Here is an 11,829-nt window from a genome sequence, read left to right on the forward strand (position 1 = left end):
GAGTGCTGTCTGATGACTGCTGGGAAGCCCAGAGAGCTGATGAAAGGATTTGCGTTGCTGATTACGAGACGAAGACGAGACGACGGACGAGACAAGCCATCGGTCCCAGCGTGAGATAAACACTTGACAGTCAACAACACACGACACGCATTCAAACAAACCATCACACACACACACACACACACACACACACACACACACACACACACACACACACACACACACACACACACACACACACACACACACACACACACACACACACACAAAACATCAGGTATCTCTGACACTCAACATAACATAAGGATTCAAGATAGTTCCAAGATTACCTGCCACATAACAGCAGAGAATGTTTTTTGTCTAAAACCTGGTGAAAGGGGCCAAGACACAAACCACACTGACACCTGAGACTGTTATCTCACTATTTCAGTCACGCTGGTATGAATGAGTCGGGAGACAGGCGCAGGAACGCACAGGCGCAGGAACGCACAGGCGCAGGAACGCACAGGCGCAGGAATGCACAGGCGCAGGAATGCACAGGCGCAGGAATGCACAGGCGCAGGAATGCACAGGCGCAGGAACGCACAGGCGCAGGAACGCACAGGCGCAGGAACGATTCAGACACCGTTGCCCGAGAGCACACAAAAAACTATACACACCTCGGCCGAGACATCAGTGCCACAGGTAACCTCCACAAGCTGTGAACGATCTGAGAGACAAGGCAAAAAGGGCCTTCTATTCCATCAAAAGGAAAATAAACTTCGACATACCAATTATGATCTAGCTAAAAATACTTGAATCAGTTATATTGCCTTTCATGGTTGTGAGGTCTGGGGTCCGCTCAGCAACCAAGAATTCACCAAATGGGACAAACACCAAATTGAGACTCTGCATGTAAAGTTCTGCAAAAACATCCTCTGTGTACAACGTAAAACACCAAATAATGCCTGCAGAGCAGAATTAGAATGATACCCGCTAATTATCAAAATCCAGAAAAGAGCTGTTAAATTCTACAACAACCTAAAAGGAAGTGATTCCCAAACCTTCCATAACAAAGCCATCACCTACAGAGAGATGAACCTAGAGAAGAGTCCCCTAAGCAAGCTGGTCCTGGGGCTCTGTTCACAAACACAAACACACAGAGCCCCAGGACAACAGCACAATTAGACCCAAGGAAATCATGAGAAAACAAAAAGATAATTACTTGATACATTGGAAAGAATTAACAAAAAAACAGTGTAAACTAGAATGCTATTTGGCCCTAAACAGAAAGTACACAGTGGCAGAATACCTGACCACTGTGACTGACCCAATATTAAGGAAAGCCTTGACTATGTACAGACTCAGTGAGCATTGCCTTGCTATTGAGAAAGGCCGCCGTAGACAGACCTGGCCCTCAAGAGAAGACAGGCTATGTGCTCACTGCCCATAAAATGAGGTGGAAACTGAGCTGCACTTCCTAACCTCCTGCCCAATGTATGACCATATTAGAGAGACATATTTCCCTCAGATTACACAGACCAATTTTGATAAACTCCCACATCTACTGGGTGAAATTCCACAGTATTCCATCACAGCAGCAAGATGTGTGACCTGTTGCCACGAGAAAAGGGCAACCAGTGAAGAACAAACACCATTGTAAATACAACCCATATTTATGTTTATTTATTTTCCAACACTGTATATAGACATAATATTACATTTCAAATGTCGTTATTATTTTGGAACTTGTGTGAGTGTAATGTTTACTGTTCATTTTTATTGTTTATTTCACTTTTGTTTATTATCTACCTTATATAAACATTTGTTTCCCATGCCAATAAAGCCCTTAAATTGAATAATGAGAGAGAGAGAGAGAGAGAGAGAGAGAGAGAGAGAGAGAGAGAGAGAGAGAGAGAGAGAGAGAGAGAGAGAGGGAGAGAGAGAGAGAGAGAGAGAGAGAGAGAGAGAGAGAGAGAGAGAGAGAGAGAGAGAGAGAGAGAGAGAGAGAGAGAGAGAGAGAGAGAGAGAGAGAGAGAGAGAGAGAGAGAGAGAGAGAGAGAGAGAGAGAGAGAGAGAGAGAGAGAGAGGAAATAATGAACAGAGAGAAACAAGGAAATAATGAACAAGGAAACATATCCTATAACTAGTCTAAAACACATGACTGAAAGTCAATGATTCGTCCTCCTCATTAAACATCACAGGAAATCAACCTCTGATCTTATTATGGAACGTATTACAATGTGCACTTCATCCTAATGTCTTTCTGAGGGATTGATCATGATAGAGAATAGACAGTGTGTGTGTGTGTGTGTGTGTGTGTGTGTGTGTGTGTGTGTGTGTGTGTGTGTGTGTGTGTGTGTGTGTGTGTGTGTGTGTGTGTGTGTGTGTGCGTGTGCGCGTGCACGCGTGCGTGTGCGCGTGTGTGTGTGTGTGTGTGTGTGTGCGTGTGTGTGTTCCTTTCAGTATCCTGCCCTAGCCAGCGCCTCTTTGCCATGAGTCCCCAAAAATATCCCCCTCATCACAATGTCATTATTACAATGGTCCCGTTGCCATGGTCACACACACACACACACACACACGCGCACACACACACACACACACACACACACACACACACACACACACACACACACACACACACACACACACACACACACACACACACACACACACACACACACACACACACACACACACTTACTGGCAGTCTTTGTGGGTAGGTTTGTAGTAGTAGACAGGAACAAAAGCCTCATATTTCTGCTTCATCAATTCGTTCCCATTCTCCGCCATGAACTGTAACACACACCCACCAACACACACAGAGAAAGAGAGAAGTTGAGAGAGACACAACAGACGGGCGGATGAGTCATGATTGCATGTGTCATACCACGTATGAACCACTAAACACAGACAATTCCTTCCAGTGGATTGTTTTGAATGTGAAATATGCAGCACAACCATTCATTTCCTACATGTCCTATTCTTCAGGATGGACGGGACAAACGCCTGTTTCATTTCATATTCATATCAGGTTCATCACGGAGTTATGACTCAGTCATAAATGACTATGTACAGTCATGGATTCGGACCTGGGTTCAAAAACTATTTCAAATCTTTCAAGTACTTTGAGCGTCAGCTCTAGCCTGCCTGGAGTGACAGATGGGCGGGGTTTGCCATTTTGGGACGACTCTGTCGGTCTGTCAAGCCAGGCAAGCTCAATCAAGCACAGATTTGAAATGATTTAAAAATAGCAATGAACCCAGAGCCGATTGGATTTGAAGAAATGTACGTTAGCGAATATTGCGATTTGGGTCATTTTGGTGAGCAGCTCACCTTCACTTCCTGGTCTTCCCAGCGGGAGAGGCTGAGGGATTTGACCTTCATTCCGATGTCGGGAATATTCCTGTGGATCCCGGAACATTGAACACAGATGAACACTCCTAAGGAACAGGAGCCCCAACTAGGATCTGATGGAGGAAAGGGGGGAGAGAGAGAGAGGAAGAACAGAGAACAGAGAGAGATATGTGGTTTCATTGGGAGTTTGTGGTACTAGATCAAATGGAATACCTTTAGAAAAACCGACATTTCACATGGAAAAAACTTGGAATGCTTTGACCTTTTAATTGAGCAAGAAGCAGATTCTCTGTAAAGAGCCAATGATAAGGTGTATAGGACATACAACAACATACCACACTACAACTCAGTACAAAGGGCTGGACCACATACCTTCAGATGCAGATATGAAGGCAGTCAGGGAAGAGAAACCTTCCTTTTGATTTAACATGTGTACTGAATGTCTCCCATCTCCCTCCATTGGCTCATACCTGCGTTTACTTTAGCTTGACCACACCCATCTTATCTACCTGACACAGCCTGGTGCAGGGCCAGCTACCAACCCACTGAGTGTGTGTGTGTGTGTGTGTGTGTGTGTGTGTGTGTGTGTGTGTGTGCGTGCGTGCGTGCGTGCGTGCGTGCGTTCGTTCGTGCGTGTGTGTGTGTGTGTGTGTCTTTAACCTACTACACCGTTGTATCCCCTATGACAAAGTCAGCGTAGGCCACAGAAACCCTGCGTTGGTCTACATTGCGGTAGATCTATAGGTCTGTTCTGTTGGAAGTGACCCGGTAGCCGACAGTAGTGTTAACCTACAGTCTTACTGTTGATCCCTTTCATATCCTACTTTCTTTCATTCTGATAATCACATGATGATGTCTGCAGCGCTGAGTAGGCCTCATTTCAGACTGCGGGGGAATCAAATTCAAAAAAGATTTGAATGCTACTTCTAAATGCATGTTATTGCCCCGTGTATTGGGACCTTTGGGTACTAAACTGTCCTATTCCCCATACATAAATGACATTTTATGAGTGACTTCTCGAGTGACTTGGCAGATGCCAATATTAAGTAGTGTAGTCAGTGCATGTCTTGTCCAGGGACTACTGCAGTATCCAGCATCTGCCCAGCATTCTTCTGCCCTCATGCCATCAGACTGCCAAATAGCTAACACAGTGGCTACACAGACTATCTATGTTGTCCTTTGTTCTTATTTTTGTACTGTCTCTAAGCAGCCTCACAGAGCCCTACATACTACACACACTGTCGCTCCAACACACACACCTCACAGAGCCCAACACACTACACACACTGTCACTCCAACACACACACCTCACAGATCCCTACACACTACACACACTGTCGCTCCAACACACACACCTCACAGAGCCCTACACACTACACACACTGTCGCTCCAACACACACACCTCAAAGAGACCTACACACTACACACACTGTCGCTCCAACACACACACCTCACAGAGCCCTACACACTACACACACTGTCGCTCCAACACACACACCTCACAGAGCCCTACACACTACACACACTGTCGCTCCAACACACACACCTCACAGAGCCCTGCACACTACACACACTGTCGCTCCAACACACACACCTCACAGAGCCCTACACACTACACACACTGTCGCTCCAACACACACACCTCACAGAGCCCTGCACACTACACACACTGTCGCTCCAACACACACACCTCACAGAGCCCTACACACTACACACACTGTCGCTCCAACACACACACCTCACAGAGCCCTACACACTACACACACTGTCGCTCCAACACACACACCTCACAGAGCCCTACACACTACACACACTGTCACTCCAACACACACACCTCACAGAGCCCTACACACTACACACACTGTCACTCCAACACACACACCTCACAGAGCCCTACACACTACACACACTGTCGCTCCAACACACACACCTCACAGAGCCCTGCACACTACACACACTGTCGCTCCAACACACACACCTCACAGAGCCCTACATACTACACACACTGTCGCTCCAACACACACACAACCTTTACTAAGGACATGTCACTGACTTTGAGCAAAGCCAGAGTTTCTATGTATGAGGATGACTCAACACTATTGACGTCAGCTACTACAGAGAGTGAAATCACTGCAACACTTAATGAAGAGCTGCTGTTTGTTTCAGAATGGGTGGCAAGGAATAAGTCAGTCCTAAATATTTTAAAAACTAAAAGCATTGTATGTGGGACAAATTATTCACTAAACAATAAACCTCAACTAAATCATGTAATACATTATGTGGAAAGTTGAGGTGACTAAACTGCTTGGAGTAACACTGGGTTGTAAACTGTCATGGTCAAAACATGTTGATACAACAGTAGCTAAGATGGGGAGAAGTCTGTCTATAATAAAGCGCTGCTCTGCCTTAACAACACTATCAACAAGGCAGGTCCTACAGACTCTAGTTTTGTCGCACCTTGACTACAGTTAAGTAGTGTTGTCAAATTGCAATTGGCTCAGAACAGGGCAGCACGGCTGGCCCTTGGATGTACACAGAGCAGAGGTCAACCGATTATGATTTTTCAACGCCCATACCTATTATTGGAGGACCCAAAAAAAAGACGATACCGATTAATCGGTCGATTTATATATATATATGTTTGTAATAATGACAATTACAACAATACTGAATGAACCCTTTTATTTTAACTTAATATAATACATCAATACAATCAATTTAGTCTCAAATAAGTCATGAAACATGTTCAGTTCGGTTTAAATGATGCAAAAACAAAGTGTTGGAGAAAAAAGTAAAAGTGCAATATGTGCCATGTAAAAAAGCTAACGTTTAAGTTCCTTGCTCAGAACATGAGAACATATGAAAGCTGGTGGTTCCTTTTAACATGAGTCTTCAATATTCCCAGGTAAGAAGTTTTAGGTTGTAGTTATTTTAGGAATTATAGGACTATTTCTCTCTATACCATTTGTATTTCATATACCTTTGACTATTGGATGTTCTTATAGGCACTATATATAGTATTGCCAGACTAATCTCAGGAGTTGATATGCTTGAAGTCATAAACAGCTCAATGCTTGAAGCATTGCGAAGAGCTGCTGGCAAACACACGAAAGTGCTGTTTGAATGAATGCTTAAGAGCCTGCTGCTGCCTACCACCGCTCAGTCAGAATGCTCTATCAAATCATAGACTTAATTATAATATAATAACACACAGAAATACGAGCCTTAGGTCATTAGTATGGTAAAATCCGTAAACTATCATTTCGAAAACAAAATGTTTATTCTTTCAGTGAAATACGGAACCGTTCCGTATTTTATCTAACGGGTGGCATCCTTAAGTCTAAATATTGCTGTTACATTGTACAACCTTCAATGTTATGTCATAATTATGTACAATTCTGGCAAATTAATTACGGTCTTCGTTAGGAATAAATGGTCTTCACACAGTTCGCAATGAGCCAGGCGGCCCAAACTGCTGCATAAACCCTGACTCTGCTTGCACAGAACGCAAGAGAAGTGACACAATTTCCCTAATTATAAGAAATTAATGTTAGCAGGAAATATTAACTAAACATGCAGGTTTAAAAATATATACTTGTGTATTGATTTTAAAGAAAGGCATTGATGTTTATGGTTGGGTACATTGGTGCAACGGCAGTGTTAAATCATCACCCGTCTGGCGAAGTCGGCTGTGATTCAATGATAAATTAACAGGCACCGCATCGATTATATGCAACGCAGGACACGCTAGATAAACTAGTAATATCATCAACCATGTGTAGTTAACTAGTGATGATGTGAAGATTTATTGTTTCGTATAAGATAAGTTTGATGCTAGCTAGCAACTTACCTTGGCTCCTTGCTGCACTCCCATAACAGATTACCGATTGTTATGAAAACATTTAAATCGGCCCTAATTAATCGGCCATTCCGATGAATCGGTCGACCTCTAACACAGAGAGCTAATATTAATAATATGCATGTCAATCTCTCCTGGCTGAAAGTGGAGGAGAGATGGACTTCATCACTACTTGTATTTATGAGAGGTATTGACAAGCTGAATGTACCGAGCTGTCTGTCTAAACTACTGGCACACAGCTCGGACACCCATGCACACCCCACAAGACGTGCCACCAGAGGTCTCTTCACAGTCCCAATGTCCAGAACAGACTATGGGAGGCACACAGTACTACATAGAGCCATGACTACATGGAACTCTATTCCACATCAGGTAACTGATGCGAGCAGTAAAATGTGATTTTAAAAAACAGATGAAAAAGAATTCACCTTATGGAACAGCGACTGTGAAGCAACACACACACACACACACACACACACACACTACACACACAGACACACACACACACACACACACACACACACACACACACACACACACACACACACACACACACACACACACACACACACACACACACACACACACGATAACATACGCACTATACATACACATTGATTCAGTAATGTAGATATGTGGTCGTGGTGGAGTAGGGGCCTGAGGGCACACAGTGTGTTGTGAAATCTGTGAATATATTGTAATGTTTTTAAAATGGCATAAACTGCCTTCATTTTCTGGACCCCAGGAAGAGTAGCTGCTGCTTGGTCAGCAGCTAATGGGGATCCACAATAAATACAAATACACTCCCTCCATCATTTACTCACACAAACATAACTTATACACACATTTATAAACTACACACACCCACTCGGATACAATCATTACATACGCTGCTGCTACTCTGTTAATCATACATCCTGATGCCTAGTCACCTTAAACCTATACATATCTATCTCTATAGATCCAGTATCCCTGTACATTATTTTATGGTACTGACCCTGTATATAGTATGTTTACCCCTATACATATCTACCTCTATATATCCAGTGTCCCTGTACATTATAATATGGTACTGACCCTGTATATAGTATGTTTACCCCTATACATATCTACCTCTATAGATCCAGTATCCCTGTACATTATAATATGGTACTGACCCTGTATATAGTATGTTTACCCCTATACATATCTATCTCTATAGATCCAGTATCCCTGTACATTATTTTATGGTACTGACCCTGTATATAGTATGTTTACCCCTATACATATCTACCTCTATAGATCCAGTATCCCTGTACATTATAATATGGTACTGACCCTGTATATAGTATGTTTACCCCTATACATATCTACCTCTATAGATCCAGTATCCCTGTACATTATAATATGGTACTGACCCTGTATATAGTATGTTTACCCCTATACATATCTATCTCTATAGATCCAGTATCCCTGTACATTATTTTATGGTACTGACCCTGTATATAGTATGTTTACCCCTATACATATCTACCTCTATAGATCCAGTATCCCTGTACATTATAATATGGTACTGACCCTGTATATAGTATGTTTACCCCTATACATATCTACCTCTATAGATCCAGTGTCCCTGTACATTATAATATGGTACTGACCCTGTATATAGTATGTTTACCCCTATACATATCTACCTCTATAGATCCAGTATCCCTGTACATTATAATATGGTACTGACCCTGTATATAGTATGTTTACCCCTATACATAGCTACCTCTATAGATCCAGTATCCCTGTACATTATAATATGGTACTGACCCTGTATATAGTATGTTTACCCCTATACATATCTACCTCTATAGATCCAGTATCCCTGTACATTATAATATGGTACTGACCATAGATCCAGTATCCCTGTACATAATAATATGGTACTGACCCTGTATATAGTATGTTTACCCCTATACATATCTACCTCTATAGATCCAGTATCCCTGTACATTATAATATGGTACTGACCCTGTATATAGTATGTTTACCCCTATGTACTGACTCTGGATATAGCATTCTTACCGCTATAGTATCTATACATACATATCTTGCCTCCCTGCCTTTGACAAAGTGGGCACTGCTTATCACAGATAGGCATCAGCGATCACCTAAAAAGCCCATAATTATGCCATTGGTTGGAATATGTCATTGTTTTGGGGCAGAATTAAGTGAGGTCTTATGTGTTGTTGGAGGTGGGTCTTGGTCAGTTTAGCTCAGAAAAACCACCCTCGCTAATCGCCATGCATAGGCGGCTGCCTAATGAGCGGGCCGGTGTTGTGCCGAAAATCTCCCCCCTTCTCGTTCTTCATTGCTGCGTCTTGCTAGTTGAGAAGTACAGAATAATACGAAATGCTCTGAGACCACGTTGCAGACTGAAGCCCACATAAATACATACTTTTGGAAACAACGTCCTTACATTTCTGAACCAACGTCTCGTGTAAGGCCAGATTCTGGTTCACCGTTAGGTTACAAATGAAAAGTCGATTTAAAATGCAACGAGGCCTATTCTGCTCCTAACATTCCCAGAGCAACTCAAATAGACCTAAAATAGGCTGAAGGTATTTTTCTACCTATACATGTCAGGACCTGTTGCATGCCAACTCCCACCCTCTCTCATCTAGAACGTCTAGGCTAGAAGGTTCTTTGCAGCAAAGTTATAACATCAGCATCACATTTCAACTTACCAGGCGCACCACAGTCTGCGCACGCGTCGTTCCCCGGCTTTTGAATGATCTCTTTCAAGAGACGAGAAACTCTCTCGTTCCCAGGCATTTCCAATCCTTTAAACACTTTAGACACGAGAGGATGAGGTATGCCAGGCTCAACTGAAAGAAGAAGAAAAAATAAACTTCCACTCAAATCGATTCTTCCGTTCGGTCCATTCAGTGAAACACTTGCATGGTTCTCACCGCCCAACCTGAGTTTTGTGTGAACTCCCTGTCCTTGATTAAAAAAGGATTTGTCACAACTTGTTGTTGGTTGAGCCTCTCTCTCCGACACCTTTCAGGGAGGGTGTGTGTGAGGGGAGGGAGCCAGACCTACACTCGGAAGTGAACTGCTGATTTTGTTCAGACTTGCTGTTCCGCATAATTGTAGGGTGCTCAATCAGATAACAAAATGACTGTTCTCTAAAGGCTGTAGTACCATATTCCACCGCTAGATGATAGCAGTCCACCAGCAAGGAGAAGTCAGCGCGTGGCTCAGTAGCGCTCCAAGGAAACCAACTACTGTTGAGTGTGTGTGGATGTGTTGCCCTTTTCAGTCGCTGTTTCGTATTGAGTGTAGGCTATTGCAGGACCTTGTACTCTCTATTGCTCCTCTGACCTGTCCTTGCACCCTATCGATCGAAAAGTGTGGTCAGAAGGTGTGTGTGTGGGGGGGCTCTCCATGGTGCTGAATCAGGCGTGATGGAATCCCAGGACACAGTGTTGGAGAAGCTACTCTGAAAATAAAATTTACCAAGCTGCAAAATAGGCTACTTCCCACTGGAAAAAGTTCAGATTCACTAAATCTTCCCTTAATAAGAAAAATATGACATACTTATCTTTTAAGTTACTTTGAAAAAGTAGTTTACATAGCCATCTGCCCCACCAATCCCAATGTATGTTCATGCACAATTGTATGTGAGGGACAGTCATAATATTGGGTATTTTATAAGATGTAAAAAATAAATTATATTATACATGGTTATGTTGGCTGACAACCTTATGCCTTTATTGGTAATGAAAGTAAATAATTAAATCTAGCCTCTTGCTTTTGTTCAATCTGCCCCATGCGCCAAATCACATTAATAATATAATAATAATAATAATAATAATAATAATAATTAAACTATATAATATAATAATATATGCCATTTAGCAGACGCTTTTATCCAAAGCGACTTACAGTCATGTGTGCATACATTCTACGTATGGGTGGTCCCGGGAATCGAACCCACTACCCTGGCGTTACAAGCGCCATGCTCTACCAACTGAGCTACAGAAGGACAGCACAATACGCTAGAAAGTTGTTTTGTTGTGTCTACACAGAGCCGCTGGAGTAACTCATGGTTATTTTAAGTGCCATGGTGAATTTTTTTTATTTGTTGTGCAACATTTGTTATCGTTGAGCAGGAGGCGTCGTGGCAATAAGTGAGACAAATGGGTTTTATTTAACGGCTAGATGAGCAAACCGGGCTTGACGTGACTTTGTTCTACCACACCGGATTTCCACGGTGACAGCAAACGCTAATGTTCACCACGGCCCGTTACCGAAAGCTAATTTGTGAGAAACGGGACTGAGTATAGGCTAGCGTTTTATCTTCGAGCCGCTGCCACCCTCTGGAATGTAGAACGGAATTTAGATTTTAGATTCAGACCCTTTACGATTCTTCTTACAGTTCTGGAATGAGTGGCCAGTAATAAACTGGTCCTGAACATCTCTAAAATTAAGAGTGTTGTATTTGGTACAAATCCTTCCCTAAGGTAAAGGTGAATCAGGTAATGAAGGGTGTGGATGTTGAACAAGTTGAGGAGACTAAATTACTTGTCGTTACCTTAGATTGTAAACTGTCATGGTCAAAACATATATATTCAATAGATGTAAAGATGGAGAGGTCTGT

At 42.6% G+C, this 11,829-nt stretch overlaps 1 protein-coding gene and 1 long non-coding RNA gene across 7 annotated transcripts; both read right to left on the reverse strand.

The window, feature by feature from the left end:
• Positions 1 to 2,668: 2,668 nt before the first annotated feature.
• Positions 2,669 to 10,308, reverse strand: LOC127925701 (arf-GAP with dual PH domain-containing protein 1-like). The gene is made up of 3 exons (XM_052510752.1): positions 9,911 to 10,308; positions 3,316 to 3,449; positions 2,669 to 2,775 (listed from the first exon to the last, which is right to left on the reverse strand). Exons 1-3 carry the CDS (start codon positions 9,996 to 9,998, stop codon positions 2,680 to 2,682), a joined length of 318 nt encoding a protein of 105 aa, XP_052366712.1. The 5' UTR covers positions 9,999 to 10,308; the 3' UTR covers positions 2,669 to 2,679.
• LOC127925702 (uncharacterized) lies at positions 4,262 to 5,418 on the reverse strand. Of its 6 annotated transcripts, XR_008121972.1 has the most exons (4): positions 5,028 to 5,418; positions 4,930 to 4,979; positions 4,751 to 4,883; positions 4,572 to 4,702 (listed from the first exon to the last, which is right to left on the reverse strand). It is a non-coding gene; the product is annotated as an uncharacterized LOC127925702 (long non-coding RNA). The 6 variants fall into 6 exon arrangements; XR_008121973.1 differs by lacking the exon at positions 4,572 to 4,702 and adding an exon at positions 4,262 to 4,558 and having other exon boundaries at positions 4,932 to 5,418; XR_008121970.1 differs by lacking the exon at positions 4,930 to 4,979.
• Positions 10,309 to 11,829: the final 1,521 nt, after the last annotated feature.

The sequence above is a fragment of the Oncorhynchus keta genome, unplaced genomic scaffold (assembly GCF_023373465.1).
Source record: "Oncorhynchus keta strain PuntledgeMale-10-30-2019 unplaced genomic scaffold, Oket_V2 Un_contig_6113_pilon_pilon, whole genome shotgun sequence".
Lineage (NCBI taxonomy): Eukaryota > Metazoa > Chordata > Actinopteri > Salmoniformes > Salmonidae > Oncorhynchus > Oncorhynchus keta.